The sequence below is a fragment of the Cyprinodon tularosa genome, unplaced genomic scaffold, assembly GCF_016077235.1.
Source record: "Cyprinodon tularosa strain WSP-4 unplaced genomic scaffold, ASM1607723v1 ctg56, whole genome shotgun sequence".
Taxonomy (NCBI): domain Eukaryota; kingdom Metazoa; phylum Chordata; class Actinopteri; order Cyprinodontiformes; family Cyprinodontidae; genus Cyprinodon; species Cyprinodon tularosa.
Window position 1 is genome coordinate 2568785 of NW_024039296.1, and position 17136 is coordinate 2585920.

General features: G+C 36.5%; 1 protein-coding gene across 4 annotated transcripts in view; it reads right to left on the reverse strand.

Annotated features, from left to right (window-relative positions):
* The window catches only part of wt1a (WT1 transcription factor a), a 31171-nt gene extending 14646 nt beyond the window's left edge, over positions 1–16525 (reverse strand). The window contains exons 1-4 of one of the 4 annotated variants that reach the window (XM_038305594.1): positions 15665–16525; positions 12489–12611; positions 5594–5696; positions 223–306 (exon numbers count right to left, since the gene is read on the reverse strand). In XM_038305594.1, coding sequence (XP_038161522.1) covers positions 223–306; positions 5594–5696; positions 12489–12611; positions 15665–16142 — 788 coding nt within the window. In that variant the 5' untranslated portion in view covers positions 16143–16525. The remainder of the gene's footprint in view (positions 1–222; positions 307–5593; positions 5697–12488; positions 12612–15664) is intronic. The other 3 variants (XM_038305593.1, XM_038305596.1, XM_038305595.1) reach the window with 3 other exon arrangements.
* Positions 16526–17136: the final 611 nt, after the last annotated feature.

Here is a 17136-nt window from a genome sequence, read left to right on the forward strand (position 1 = left end):
CTAATGTGGTCTTTATGCTAAATAATTATACTTTTGGAAGTTGGTAAGGTGTGAAAAGCAATGATGCAAAAAAAGGGAAACAATTGAATCACCAAATAAAGCACCGAAATAATGTGTTGTTTGATAGGAGTAGAGTTCTTAGTGCATCATGGCCGCTCCATTCCTCAGCACAGGGCTGATTAACCTTGTCTTAAAAAAAAAAGCCACAGGTCAATTTCCTACCTCTTAAGGGTGGATGCCAGTGTATTGACAGGGTTCCATGCCACACACTCCAACTGAGAGGTCATTTGATATAAATTGTCTCCGCTGTGGAGGAAAGACAAAACGTAGAAGAGAAGCTCATGAGCTGCTATTTATCACGCTGATTGCCATTGATCTCGCTCTTGGAAAACCCATAAAAAAGACCAGAAATTCTATATTTTTGCTTATTTATATTTGGACATAACCCACTGCATAATCATCACTCATGCTGGCCACATACATGTGTAAACACACTTTCTATCTCTTAATTTATTGCCCTTAGTCCCTCTTTATAAAGTACCAGCAGGTTCAGAGTGGGCTGAGCACAGGCAAAGTGGTGCCTGGTACCTAGCTCATTACAAAGCTATTATTTTACAGTGAAGAAGGCAGGCAGGCAGCCAGGAGAGGCTGAAGGTGCTTCTGCTAAAATATTGCAGGGAACCGACTCAGAGCAGTAATGATTAATGTAATGATTCAGATAATAATGGGTCAAATTATATTCTCAGTTATTTACTGATATAAGCTCATCTTTTAAACAGCCGACAAGCATTTTTTTTTACAGCTCTTTGTTCAATTTTCTATGCTGTGCGTACAGTTTGTCTCTGATTTTTACTCCGTGAGAAAAGAGAAAAGAAAACAAAGGAACTTTCCTAAATGTAAATAAATATAAATGTAAATCCCTTTATTCCCCTTTGCATTTAACTCATCCCCTTGGGAGCAGTGGGCTGCCATTGTGTGGCACCTGGCTAGCAGTCTGGGAGAAAAATGTTAAAGAAAGTTCAAAAAATGCAACAAAGTTATAAAAAGTAAAATGTAAAATTATGTCAACAAAAGTTAAAGAGTGAAAACTGAATCAAAACGTCCATCATTTGGTATCAAGATCTGTCAGTACTTAAGCCATACAGTGTGAGTATTTAAACAACAATGTTGCAGCGACTGTTAGGAAATAAGTAGATCATATCTAAAGCAACATTCCTTATCATAGCTTCATTAATTATCACAGAGGTGCCAATATATAGTGAACTACAAACCTTATGTAACACGATAAACAGACCATTTGAATGTCTGACCTTTTCCAGCCACTATTGTAAAGTTTAAGCAATGAAACAAATCAAATAGCAAGTAAAAGCAATCAGAACTTTTAAAAGGCTTAATTAGAAAATACAGTCAATAATTCCAAAGCAATAATCTAATGCTCAATAACGGATATTTTCCCATTTTTCATCAATATGACTTGTAAGAACGGAACGTAGGCTCTAACTCAGGTTTGAATCTAGGGAGTTTCTTAAGCAAAGCTCCAAAAATGTCAATGTTCTTATCAATGAGCACCTTTATTTGCACATTTGTCCAGTGATGCCATGGTCAATCATGCCGGAAATCCAGGTTGTGCCTGTATTCATGGAAGAAGTTGCTTTTTGAGTAGGTTTGAATTCCACTTTGTAATTACAGTTGGGTCTTGTGCAGGTTTCAGAGGATCTAGATGCTTCCTTGTTTTTACCAAAAAGGATTCATGTTTGACCTAATCTTCCTTCTCTAGGAAAATTCTATTTCAGATTTTACAAACAATCTGAAGGAGGGCTCATCTGAGCAACATTTCCCACCAAATGACTTTATGAAGTCACTGCTTTCTTTTATTTCGAAACAGTGGCTTCTATCTGCACATCTTTTCTGCAGCTTTGCCTTCAGCCACATGCTGCCATTTCAAGAAGCCATAGCTAATACAAGAAGATAAAAGGTTCTCTTTTTTTGTATCTTTTTTATGCATATTGTTTAGCTAATCAAAGTAATAAAATATCAGCTTTTTAATTGACTATAATGAGGAGAATCTTTTAACAAAGAAAAATCTTCCCTTAGTGAAGAGGAGGCTTCTGCTCATTTGGCTCAATAACTTGAAAAGATTGCAAGTTGTAAACACAGAAACCACAAAACTGACAAAACACCACATGATGTCTCTGCAAAACGTGAGTTTTTGGGCAACGCACTTCTTTTTTATGAATTGATAGAACATCCTGCTCAGTTTAAAGCTTCTCATTCTGTTCTTTACTTTGATAAAAGCCAGAAAGCCTCTCTTTTTCTCTCTCTCTGCTCGGATTAATAAGCCCTCGGCATGTTTTCACTTCATGTTGTTCCAAGCTGATGGCCCGGAGAGTAAATACAGGCCTGATGGTACCAGGCTGCAAGATTAGACGACTGACTTCACTCACATGAGACTTTCCAGCCATGTGTGTATATGTGCCTGTTGTGTAGATATCAGTTATGTTTATGAAAAAAGACAAACTTCAGACTAAGAGTCAGGATGGTCTTTCTCCGTTAAAACACACTCTGAAGCCTTAGAATCCATCCCAAAAGCAGATTCTTTATTTTTCCATTTACAGAAAACACAGAATCGGTGGCATGTAAAGAATTTCTCATCTTGAGACAAAGCAACAAACAGTTTGGGGAGCAAATGATAAGGAGGTGTGCCTCCTAAAAATGTACTGCACTATTAACTTCTTAGGTTTATTACTGAGATCCAATTTTTATGACATTTTTGGCTTGGAGAGGGTAGAAGTTTCCTGAAATACATTTTTGTATTTGTCTTAGATCTAAATCTGAGGTTGTTGACCCAAAGTTATGACAGTGAAAGAATGAGCACAGACAGACAGTAGAGATGCACATTTTACAGAAAGTTTTGTGTCTGTAACTGAAAGAATGTCAAGTTTTAATCAACCTTATGCACGGGAAAAACTGTCAAGGAAAAGAAAATTATCCTGAAGGAAAAAACATCTCTAATAAGGAATTTTTTTTTTTTTTTAGCTTTTTTCCCCACCTAATTTTTTATTGTTTTTCTAATACAAAATAATATGTATTGTCACTTTGTCACTTTTTGGCTGTTTTTTACTTCTGTGTAGCTTAGATTAAAATGAACAAACTAAACAATCTAACACCATATCTTTTGTATCATACATTAATTTGTATCCATATTTTAAACTACCTTTAAGAATTTGTGATTGAAAGATATGTTCCGTGACCATATTGAGCGATTGTCTATAATCCCTAAAGATGGTTTTGTGACTAAAAAATAAGATCTACCTGAATGAGGTCATTCAGAGTTGTTCTGGTTTGATCATCTGTTAAATTCCCAACTGGTTTAGACAAAGATTAGAACCATTGTCAACAAGAATTAAGGGAAATATTCAGTCTTTAGATACAGATAGTTCAAGTCAATATGCAATTTTATTTAAAGGAGAAGTTCGGTTTTTTACACTTTAAGCCCATTTTCTGTAGTGTCCAGGATGAAATCGAATGATCGACACCAAAGGTTTGACAATTGCTCCTGTCTCTGCTTTTTGGCTCATTTAGAATCACCCCCTGGCTGCTTTAGAATGGCTTGCATAGAGCATGTCCGATAATGTCCTTAAAACAACCTTAAACGTTCTTTTTTTAAAATATGCTACTCACCGGGTCGTCAGCGCTGTTCAATGACGTTCCAAAAAAAGTTTCGTAAAGAAAAAACGTTCCTGTAGTGTTTTATTTAGCATTTTGTAAATCCCATTGAGTTCTGTAGGAATAGTCAATATTCTCCTGCCACCGGAAACGGAAATGGGGCCTGTTTACACAGTTGTAGTCTTTTCGCTTCACTCTGTGTACTCCGACGTCGAGGTGCTAACGTCTCTGTTAAACACTTTAAAAAACTCTGAAAATGGAATACGAAAGGTGGATTCTTGATTCTCGACGTCGGAGTACGCAGAGTGAAGCGAAAAGACTACAACTGTGTAAACAGGCCCCATTTCCGTTTCCGGTGGCAGCGGAATATTGACTATTCCTACAGAACTCAATGGGATTTACAAAATGCTAAATAAAACACTACAGGAACGGTTTTTCTTTACGAAACTTTTTTTGGAACGTCATTGAACAGCGCTGACGACCCGGTGAGTAGCATATTTAAAAAAAAAGAACGTTTAAGGTTGTTTTAAGGACATTATCGGACATGGTCTATGCAAGCCATTCTAAAGCAGCCAGGGGGGGATTCTAAATGAGCCAAAAAGCAGAGACAGGAGCAATTGTCAAACTTTTGGTGTCGATCATTCGATTTCATCCTGGACACTACAGAAAATGGGCTTAAAGTGTAAAAAACCGAACTTCTCCTTTAACAGAAAAACTATTTGTCTTTATAAAATAAAAAAAAAATTAAAATACAACACTACCAGGAGGAATAGGAATAATACATTATGGCTTACTTCATGGGTTTCTGATGGTTTGTCTATGGGGGAGAAATAGAGGACATGGATGAAATGGAAACACGCAGGTAAGATGAGGCGGTATGAATTACTGAAGGGATTTCAGGTGCTGCACAGTATGTTTCATTATATTTCTTTGAATATTTTTTTTTTTTTAAGAAATTACAAATTTTCTTTATAAAAATATGAAATAAAAGAAGGTCAGACTTAGAAGAGTCCTACATTTCTATGCTAGAAATTGGTTTTAAGTGTTGAAGTAAAATCCTGTTAAAACTATCGAATTTGAGCATCAGAACTTCTGTTTTTGTAAAAAATCAAGTTACTCACATTTTTTAAAGAAAAGACCAAATATTTAAAAAGCAAAACAACAATCAGGGCATAAGTCAAAGTTGATGCATAGCTTAACAGTAGAAAACTGTTTAAATAGGTGCAGTTACTCTCAGCAATCTTAAATGAGATTAACATTTTTTTAAACATAGATTTAAGCCTTTTGTAAAATGTTTTTTTTTTTTTTTTTTAATCACCTGATGTCAGTCTAGACATTTCTTGTCAATTATGGTATTGCAGTTTTTGTATCAACTTAAATGTATACATTTTATAACCCCAAAAGGTATTCCAATAAGTTATTAAACAACTAGAAGGACATTTACGTCATAGAGAATGTTCAAAGTTGTTAAGATACAAATGGACAATAATCCCAGACACCAACAATTAAAATGAAATCAATTAAATCCCAATTTTGAAGTATTTCTGTACTGTAGATGGCAGTTTGTTTTCTACTTTTCATGTATAGTAGACACTTAAGAGTTTTAACCCTGTAAATGCTTAGCTTAGAATGAAATATATATTTTTTATTCTAAAGATTAAGCGCTAAATGAACAGAAAAAAGGAACCATGCACAAAAATAAAAAAAGGAAGCCGCAGTGGCAGACAAACCTATCCAGAAGGTGAACATCCTGTTTTAAACTTCATCCTGCTAACTGCCACTGAATCACTGATGTTGCAGAAACACAATCAACAATGGATTCAGAACATTTCCGGCTTTAGTTGAAGCTGTAGCTTACTCTAAAAATATGATTTAGAGGGTGTTTGCAGTGTAGTAGGGATGCAGAGGGCAAATGTTTGTGTGTTACCTGTTGTAGGGGTTCCTCAACAGCAGAGCCTGGCTGCTTGTGCAGCTGTCAGAAGGTGTGTGACATCCATAAACGGGAGGAGGTACGGGATACTGCTGGTCACCTGGGATATTTAGAAAGTTGGAATGTATATTACATGCATATATCTCAACTTAAACTATTAAAATGTACAATTATTTCCTGGAATTCCCTGATTTTTTAAACATAATGAAGCAGTTGTTCTCACAGTCGGTGCTAGCACTGTGGTACCCGAAGCAATACTGTATGTGCATATTTTCACTTGCCAATGTCTCCAAATGTCCGCCCTTTTCACTATATAGGGCACTATATGGTGATTATGCCATTTGAAATGAGTTTCAGAACACTTAGTGGATGAAAAAGTAGTGGACTCAAAATTTCCCACAATGCCCCTTGAAAAGAAGTGACCACCCATGGTCACTAGATGAGCAGACAAATCCTGGAATGCTTTGCTCTCCCCATAAAGCATTAAGGGATTTGGTGTCACAGCGGCCCACTGTCAGGTAGCGACAGTAGCAACTAATAACAAAGATGGCGCAGGCACCACACGGTGGAGGCGGAGTAACGTGATCAACAGGGAGCGAAAAGTAGTTATCATCTGTCCGAATGGTATGTTAACTGAGTTCACTATAAAGTCCACTATATAGTCCCTGCTCTACATCTTTGTTTCCAATAATCCACCGTTCAGCCCAGAGTCAAATTATAGGAAAAAAAAGCAAATAAGTGCACTCTTTACTTGTCTGATAGTTTTCTGTGCATCCCAAAGGCAGCAGCAGTGTGCACTTGCCAGATATGATCCCTATATAGAGAAGACATATGCAAAGAAGAAATGTTTCATGCATCTTCTCTGTATAGGTGATGTTAATTTCCACCTACAACAGCACATACAGTAAGGCAGTTTCACAATAGAAATTATTATGTTTTGCCATAACGTTTGATCCAGCTACTGATTTTAATACATATGTTTTTACTCTCCTATAGGTTGTAAGCAGGACTGAAACAATTAAGTGGAATAAATATTAATCAATTAATAAAATGATAATTGATTAATCATTAACTGGAGTCTAAAATATGCCTTTGGCTGACAGAGCAACCCACTTAGAGCAGTAATTATACCAAAATTGTAAAAATATGCAAACGTTTTGCATTTAGGGTAAAACTACATTTTCATCTGTCAACAGGCTCTATGAAGGATCTCCTAAAGAGGAAAAATTGTTGATTAGCCTGGTTTAATTAATAAAAAATGTTCTTTATGGGTCCTTTTGCTATGTGTTAAAGTTTCAAGAGATTATTCAATTTGCCAAATAATTGTTATTTGCAGCACTTATTGTAAGCGCTTTTGTCATTATTTTGAACAATAGGTTTGCAATCTAAGCCTCGCCTCTAAACAGAGATTATTTCTCCTCTGTATTATTTGGTTTGATAGGGCACATATTATCAGTCTGGTAACCCAGAGAAAATGTGAATCCTTTATAGCTCTGGTCCTCACCGCTTTTCCTTTGTGTTTTCATTATTTTGTTTTAAACAGAGGCAGACTATCTGTATAAGTAGCCATTTGGTCACTTCAGCCACGTAGCTTTTATGGTGACGACATATCAAACAAAGTGCAGCCATACAAAGACCATCTACATGTCAATTTGGGCTGCTGTATTTTTCGCACAAAACAGACTGAATTAAAACACAAAATGTAGCATTTTAAAAACCTCCAAGACTGTCATTTAGAGTGACTACTTCATATTTTCTACACATTTTACAATAAAACAAAAATCTAATTTTCTTAGTTTAATGTTTTACCACTTTTGATTTGTTTGTCAATGACAACTTGTCCCTATATTACTCATCGAGTGCCAAAAATTAAAATATCTGCATTCCTATAAGACACCTATCTTAGTAGAGGTATCTTTTGAAAGTAACCTTTAAGAAGGTGTTGAATCAGAATCAACTTTATTGGCAAAGAATGTGTGAAAGCATCAGTCTGAATTGAACTAAACTATATAATGTATTTTATTTAGTGAACTGATTCATTGAAATAAGTTAACTTTTCAATATTATCTATTAGTATGTCTCTTTTTATTGGTATGGACTGAGATGGTGTTTTACACACTGTAAAACAACATTCTTTTTTGTCTATAAAACCAACTTTTAAAACAGGGACAATAATTTAATTCAGTTTAGAAAGTCAAGGTAACTCTAATCTTTAGCATACTTGAGGTAACTGTCAGTACGTATATCTTTACTGTAGGTACTAAGTTATTTCCACAGGTGAAAGTCCTGTTAACTTTTGTGCTTTTGTTGCAAAATGTTGGAAACTTTTAGAGTGGACTTTTCAGTTAAAGGATCAGTGCTCCTTTACTTTTTTACCATATAAATTGCTAATAAAGAGATGCTGCCATAAGAAATAATATTGTATGTCTTGTACAACGACAATAAAGCTTCTTATTAATTTCTTATTCAGGTATGAATTTGCTTATAACTAAGTTAAACTAACTTGTTAGAGAGCTTTGCATTTGCTGTTGGTGGTTTGATTCTCAGACTTTTACTGTTTCTGAAAATAAAAAAAATGAAGAAGACAAATGAGGATGAATTGCTGGATTCTCTGGTCCAGCCTAAATATGTCAACCTTTTTTCCGCTGCAATAAGCTCTAAATAAAAAGTAGAATTCTGAGTAAAAAGTTTAAAATTTGTAGTTTATTCATTATGTTTCCAACTCATCACTACTTTCATATAAAGTGGAATAAAAAAGAATTTGTAATTTGGTTACTTAAAAGCCAAAGTCCTAAAGGTTCTCGCCATAACAGAAGCAATAAACCAACATTTTCCATCAGGTAGGCTGTTGAGCACTAGCCTGGGTGCCAGTCCGAACTTAGTCCCGTCCACAAGGTTTGAGGTCGGGGAAGTTCGGTCTGGCTCTGCTCCATAGTAGCGCGAGTATTAAAGCCCACTGTCAGGCGATCCAATCAAATTGTCAGGGCGGGCTTTATACGATGATGGACAGATGATCAAGAGTAACGTTATCAACCACGTGACCAAAGCGCGCTTGGGTGACAACAACAATGGCTGCCGCTGGAGAGTTTGGGTGAGTAGATTCTGCTATTAGGTCTGTTCTAGAAGATATCGACAGCAAATTAATTTTAAAAGAGGAACAGAGAAACGCGATCAAGGCTCACCTTCTTATTCTAGGCGTGAAACTGTACGCTTTGATTTTTGTGGACAACAACTATGCCTGGCTTAAGATACGTCACGCACTCCGTTGCTCTTATTGGTTGTAGGTCTATCCAATTGAGTACAGAAGCATTTTTTTCCTGGTTCGTTCAAAACACGCCCCATAATCACAGCTCTATGGAGCAGTATCAGACTCATATTCTGACTAGAATTGAGTCGGACTACGTCAGGCTAGTTGAGCACTGCCTGTAGACCGAAACAAGATGTGTGACAAGTGATGCCTCTCTCTACCCTACTTAAGCTTCTGCTCCACCCATCTTATCCCCTCCAGCTTAAAAGTATGGCTTGGGAAATTCTGATTTAAGTTAGAAATGTTGAACTTGCTAAGTCACATTACAGTGAAAAATTGGGACTGAATATTCTGTAACATTCTGTAATATTCATCTAACAATAAACTTGCTGTAAGTGGCTAGCAAGTTAGCATGTACGCAAAGGTGTTCTGATGCAGATTTGAACAAATCTTTTGAAAACTTTGTCACGGTTAATCCTGAGAGCAGAATTAATGATTTAGAAGTTTTAAATAATAAAGAAACATTATTAAGAACACAATAATGTGAAGACCTGAATAGTTTTTTTCTATTGCAGAGTAATAATAAATGCTACCACTATGCCAAATCTAAAACCTCAAATATGAATTTTTATTGTCTTGTGTTAAAAATGGAGGGTGGATAAAAGCTGTGAACCCAAATAAAAAATCACACTGTTTTATTGATCTTTCAGGAGCTGATTGCTCTATAAATAATAACTAAATATGGCATGATTTGATCTTTAAGTTTGTTTTGCTGAAGTTTAAAGCTACAGTGTGTAATTTTCAGCGACCTCTAACGTCCAGACTGCAGACCGCAGCAACATGAACATCTCCCCCCCCCCCACCGCTTCTCCCCCCCAACAGTACGGCGAGCGTTACGGGACAAAATGTCTTCCACCACGTCCGCATCACCTACCTTCTCAAGTGATGAGGTTTGTTTACATAGATAATTTTACAGATAGTGTTTCATTAGTCTGTGTAGGGTATAGATTTCATGTAGACTTAAGATAATAAATATACCCGTTATTTTTTCTACATCGTTGTTACGTTTTGGCGATCTCGCAATCGCTAGCTTGTTGGCTCTGCGCTGCCGTAGCGCAAAGATGTCTGCCTCCATGGCTGCGAGACCCGCTCCTATGTAATTATAAATAACGAATTCTAAGGCAACGCAAATATTAAGGTTAAGAGGCTGAGCTCGTAGATGATGATAAATAACATAGTTATGTATAATATATTACATTTCTGACTGTATATCCCTGTAATTATTACACACTGTAGCTTTAATAAAAGATAAATATTTTATTTGAAGCCCAAAGATAACCTACAGTAGTTTCCTTCATAGGTCTCAGAAACTGTCGCAAGTAACCAAAATCCTAGTTTTAAAACTTCCAATACGGCTTGTCTTTCAATAACCGTTAGTTCAATTTTCATTACAGGTGTCAGGTTTGGTCCCACTGACTCATATAAAATGATTTCAGAGATATAAGGGCTGTCTAAAATCCAGTTTTACAGTTTTTTGCCTGCAGTTACCCAGAGGGCTTAAAAGAAAATACCTCTTTTCACGGAAATTGGTGCTACTACTGTAATTACCCTGCTTGTTCACAAGAACTTATTTACAAATATCGAGATAAAAAATAGCAAATTGTTCTTATCAAACCTAAAAAGAAATAGAATGAATAAAATAGACTACAGCTTTTCATTGTTAGTGGCAAATGAGAGTATAGTTAGAATTTAGTGCTACCTTCTGAATCAGCCCTTAAAAGCCATTTAAGTTATTTTAATTGAAAATAGGCTCTTATTTTACCATCTGTAGCTTCATATAACATGATTAAAACATAATGTTGATCTTCTACTCTAAGAGATGATGATTTAAGTTGAGATTCACAAACTTTTCATTCTATTCTTAAAAAGCACAAAAAAGTGCCTCTTTCATAACATTTTGGTAGAGGCGCTACTACTAGAGTAAAAAATATAAATATAAGGTAAACCAAGGTTAAAATAAATAAGAGCTCAGATGTTATTCATTAAGAAAATTTCTTTATCTTTTAAACAGGTCATGATTTTCTCACAGATGTTTGTTTTCATTTTACTTTTTTTATCAGGTTGTGCATTTTTCTTTCTTTTTTTTCCTTTTTTTTTTTAAAAAAGAAAATACTTTGAGATCAAATTAAATCTGAAAAAACAAAACAAAACCCCTAAAAAAGGATGTAGCCAAGATGGTTCTACAGATATTCATTTTTTCCTTTTTGAAAGTGTTGATTAGAGTTTTTGAAAAATAGACAAACAGTGGCTTCAGGAAAAAGATCTTTCTGGTCGCTTTTTCTGAAGCAATATAGTGAAAACTTCAAAGCTTTTCTTAATTCTTAATAGCCTTGTTTCCTGTTAAATATAAATAAAAGGATTGAATTTGCAATAATTATAGCTACAACTCCGCCAGAAACTCACATTTAAATGTTTACTAACAACATGCATAGGCCGGGGTCTATACAAATTGTGGGTGGATAAAAGAAGAGATGAGAGAAGGAGACAAGGGAGTTTGTGAGTCAGGATATGGCTGATTTATACCTCCGACAGGCAAGGTCACAGCAGAGACGTCAGAAAAAGGGACAAGACACTCCCCTGGCGAGGGCCGAGGGGCTACCAAATACAGGGTCCTGCTCTCACACTGGGGCTCAAAGTACACAAATAAAATTTGGATCTTATTAAAACAAGCTTTAAAGCTTTGTTCTCTTGATAAACAGGATAAAATTGATGTCAACTCTGAGTCAAGCTTCATATTTAGATCTGTATTTATTTATGATAATATTGTACATTCACAGCAAAATTGGCTTTAACTACAGGAAATAAAGTTTCTAATCTGCAATCAAAATGTAATTCACAAAAAAACAATTCAATCTAAATTAGATGTTAATTTTATAATAGCTTTTTTTTTTTTTACATAAAAAAGATTAATATCATGTTTTAATTGTCGTGGGTCACTATTCGCATTGTGATGAGTGGGGAAAAAAGCAAAATGCAGTTAAAGCTGTTAAATATAAACCTGTATTGTGCTAATGAGTAAAGTCTGCATATGAAAAAATAATTTTCTTCATACCACAATTTATTTTTTTTTCATTAAAAACGTATCTACAGTGGTGGAATAATATTAAAAATAAATTAATATTTGGCGATTCTTTTAATGTTCATAAATATTTAATAAGTTATTGTGGTGTGATCTATTGTAAAAGAATAACTTTTTTGTGTACTATAAATATGTTAAATTATAAAATATTTAATTTCCTAAAATATGCAATATAAGACGCAATTTAAACAAACTGTAAAGTTTCATGGTAAGATTTCTACTGCTTTAATTGTCAGCTCAAAGGGTAATTATTGTATTGCTTTAAACTTTTTCATGTGACTAGATGACTGAATTTTATATACTGATGTGTTTGAAAGATTTAAATTTTTCCTAAAAGCCTAAAATAAAAGCAAAATAAATCCAAACAATTCTATTTCCACCCCTGGATGTTTTCTGGTTTGTTTCCGAGAGATTAAATGAGAGGAAAATCTAACTGCAGAGGAAGGCCTTGGTGTTTTCCACAGACTGAAACAGTGTAACCCTGAAGTACTCAGACATGCACGTACCCATTGTGTTCGGCTGGGTTAGAGCGTCTTCGTGCTTGAAGGAGTGGCCGGAGAACTGCGAGCTGTGGTGCGTAGGAGTGTGCCCGTAATTACCGGCTCCATCGAACGCCACCGTGCTGTAACCTACAGCAGAGAAAAGGCAGAGAGCACACACATCAGCACACCATTTTCTAAATACTGTAACCAGTGGAAAAGCTCAACAAAATGACGGTGTTTTTGGACTTGAGCATATTTGTGAGCCTACAGAGTTTTACATGTGAAAATTTATTTATTGACATCATTTGATGCATTTTTATGCCTTTAAGTTTGCCAAGTCACCCAATTTCTGCAAGAAGTCTGCAACTTTTCTCACTTTAAATTATTTAATTATAATGTGTTTAGCTTCTATGCATCTTTGTGCATTTATAAAGTTGAGTTTTACCTAAAATAAAAGTAAACAGTTAAATGCACCTACATAATATGGTTCCTGGCATTAAGAAGATCCACGCTTGACACCCTGGACCAGCCTCTGACTCATGACTCTAGCTGACCCCTAAAGGGCACCACCAGCTGCCATAAATCACTCCTGTGCACCGACACACAGATACAAACACACTATCTCTCCCATGCTTCATTAATTAAAAATGCAGCACTTTCACCGACTTTCACTCTCTGAGTCAGTGGGTGAGCGCAGCAAGAAAAGGAAGAATCCTCATTAAACGCTTCCATTTATCATCCACTCACCCCTGACTTTTCTGTCTGTGTGTATCATCTGTCTGCGCATGTAGTATGATACTTTTTGTTGCCTCCTTGAAGTGCAGCACTGAGGTGAGAAGCTATGAGTTCAGTTTGTATTCAACTGGAAAACCTAAAGACTGGAAAACCCCGGTGGAATGCCCCAGTAGGATAATAGGCCTTAAATTAAGATTTCAAACCTTTTGTGCAGCTTTTGTCGTCACTTTTCTCTCTTTACTGCAGATAGAGACAGTTTTATGTTTAATATGCATTTCTTCTGTGCATATGTACCAAATTTCTGCCCCAAAGAAACTTTTTTATAGAACATTTACATTTGGGAAGTACATGTGAATGTGAAGGATTCCCGATGTGACCTCTCAATGATATGAGCTCCGCTGTGTGACCCGGGTCCTGCTGTTGGTTGGTTTGTTTGCATGCGCTCAACCAGCCACAGCAGGGTGCAGATAAAACAGGTTAGGGGGTCGGCCCGGCTCTTTGATAATAATGTTATTCCTGAATTATCTGCTCGAAAGCATGTTATTACTAATTAATTTGACGACTATCACTAATAGATTAATTATCGAGCAGCTTAGAACAGCTGGAGAAATACGTTTCTGGATGCATTAAGAGAAAGTCTCTTCAAATGTTTGAGATCTAAATGTTTTTATTAAAACTGAAGGCAGGGTTGATCTATAACTAACTGAATATGTGTGCCATCTATCTAGAAGAATCAGATTTTATAAAATCCTTAAAACAGATATTTTTCCTAAATTTTGTGCCTTTTTTGTGGTACTGCTTGCTGTTGGAGACACATATGGATAAAGTGTAATTTGTGAGAAATGCCAGTCTCTAATAATGGAAATGATAAATTAGGAATCCTTCAGCAGATCATTAGCGCACAAAGGAGTCTGAAAAATAAGAGAAATTAATCCTGGCTTTTTTTTAAATTAAAAAACTCTTCATTTGAAAATCCATTCTTTGATTTTAGATTTGTAATTTGGGTACAGAAATGTTGTTAACGCCTTGAGTCGTTTAACATTTTCCATGTATGCATAAGTCAAGAAGAGGCAAGAGCAGTATGGCCAACTTATTATTCATAATTTTTTCCCCCTGCTTTATTTCTTCTTTTCAATTACGAAGACAAACAGAAATACTGATATAAATCAATTTCAGCTTTTATTGACCAAAAGTCAAACTATCTTCGGCACAAGATAAATTAAAGTACATATTTAACAGCTAACAACAGGTTGGCTCTACCACACGCCATCAAGCCTACGTGATGTACCATTGCTTTTTACATAAACTTTTTTTAATGTGCAAAGATTTACGCTTCAATATTTCAAAATAAAACACAAGCGGCAGGATACTGTATATCTCTATATATTGTCACTAATATCCTTTTCTTTATTTTAATGTATCTCACTCCCATCAAAATAATATGATCAACCAATATGTGAAAAATACACGAATAAATAAATGAAAATAAATCTTCAGTTCTATTCTAAAAGTTTAAGGTTATAATATTAAAATGAGAAATCATGCGTCTGGGGGATGGAGTATGAGTGTTTAATTTTTTTTAAATAAAAAGCCATCCATAAAGGAGAAAAAAAATCCCCACCCCAAATTTAGAAGGATATTACTCACGACTTCTCAAATGTGATTTAATCAAATTATAAACCAAAAATTAATAATAGTGGGAAATTTAAGGAACCATTAACCCCATAACATTTGTTACATGATCCTTAATATAGTTTCCTCTGGTAAAAATAAAATTTAAAACCCAGATAATTTTTTTTAAATAAGGAAAATCCTTTGTGGTGTGGGGATAAAAATGCTGATTCAAGTTTTTAAAACAAATGCTACTCACTCTTGCCTTAAAACTTTGTAAGCAGAGCTAAGAGGACCTAACATACCGTCTCTAAATAATTCATTTTTTGTGTCTACAAGCAGATGCAACACAACATACTGTAACTACATTCATGTAAAATGTTCACTTGTGGCTAAAAACTCACAGGGAAAAAGCTTTCTGCAATCTGCAAACAGACTCTTTAGGGTCAAACATTAACACCAAGTGGTTCCTCAGTTAATCATGCTTTGATCAACCGTGCTTCCCTGGAAATGAAACATTTTCACTGATTTTCTCCATAATTAACTGATTTTTTTTCTTTCGGACTGGATTTCTAGATAATTATTATGTATTAGGAAGTAGTGAACTTCGACATCCAGGATCTAAAGGCAACATCCACCATTAGCCAATCAAAATAACTTTATATCATGTAGGAGGCATCTTTAATAAGGAAAAACAAATCTACATGATTCATTAGAGCTTTTTTAACGTTTATGTAAATACATCAGAGTAAAGTCCCACTTGTAAATACTGAAACTTCATCAGATGATACTGTATATGAAATAAAAAGTGAATCTAAAATGGGGCAGATGTTTGAACTGCAGCCCTACTGTACCTGTCTGGTTTCGGGCTGCCGGCTGGGTGTCCATACAGCTACTCAGGTACGATGGGTTGCTGAACATCCTGCTGGGGGGCTGGTGGTGGTGAGGCGCTGCCACAGGCGCAGGCTGGTTGGGTGCCGTTGGAGCAGGAGGAGGGGGGGCCCCGAACGCTGCCCCGTACCTGCAGGCCCCCGTGCCCGTGAACTGACCCGAGAAATGCACTGTGAAAGCGCTGAGGCCGCAATGGGGGTCTGTGTCGTGGTGGTGTGGGTCCCCTGTGGCTCCCCAGCTGGGCTCCTGTTTGATGAAGGAGTGGGGCCCCAGAGAGGAATGGGGAGCAGCCAGTGAGGGGTAAGGGGAGGCAGCGGTGTGGAAGTCCAGGACAGGAGCCCACTGAGGGGCCGTGCTGACGGGCAGCGCTGTGCAGCTGGGGCTGGGGCCTGGAGGGACCGAGGGCAGGAGGGAGTTCAGGTCACGAACCTCGGAACCCATGGTGGTCCAGGGACGAAAGCTTGGAAAACTGGAGGCAATTTTTAAGTCAGTCCTGTCTCCTTTCACAAGGCACCTTTCGAATCCCCCAGAGACTAAAAACGCTCTTTCTAAGCTCTGAGTCCTCCAGACAGCGACTCTGGAAGCTCCTCAAGTCCAACTAAAGTTCATGTCAAACTCACTGCGGTTCAGCTTCCCCAATTAGGAGATACAGCAATCAGGTCAGACTTTCAGTTTCCATCCAGATCTATGAGCAAAAACAGAGTTTCACGACTCTGAGGGTCCATCCAAGGAGGAGAGGGGTCTCGGCTCACAGGCTTCCCTATGAATGAAGAAAGAAGAGTGGAGGAGTGAGGAGGAGTAGACCTCTTTTTCCTCCACTGTTCGCCTGAGGATTTGTGTGTGAGGAGGGTGGAGGAGGTGGAGTCAGGAGGTGATGTGGGACAGAAACCTCTGACTTCATTCATCTACTCTCCACTCACACCTTCAAACACACAGAGGCGAACAAATGCATTTATAAAAACAGATATTTCAACCAATTTCAAATTTGAATCTTATTATTACTAAAAGCTGTGGGTCTTGATCAAGTCATCAAAACTACATATTTCCCTGTACATTTCCTTGGACATGAATACTGTTAATAATCATACTATTAATAAAAAATAAAACTCATAAAGATGTTGCAATAAATGATTCCTAAAAAATATCAGTGTTTGAAACATATCCAGGTGGATACCATCTGCAGAGACACTGAGGCCCCAAACCGCCCCTAATAAATCAACAAATAAAATTCACAATTAAAACGAATGCTGAAACATAGAATTGAAATTTTAAATTAGTATTCAAAAATTTCACGGTAATAAAAGAAGGGTGTAACGGTTTAATGAACCCGCTGGGAGATGAATCTTTGGGTTCCGCATGAGGGGCCCCGCATCATAATAAATATCCCGCTTTTACCTTCAGGCCTCTAGATTATTACCTTTTCTGGACTCTTATT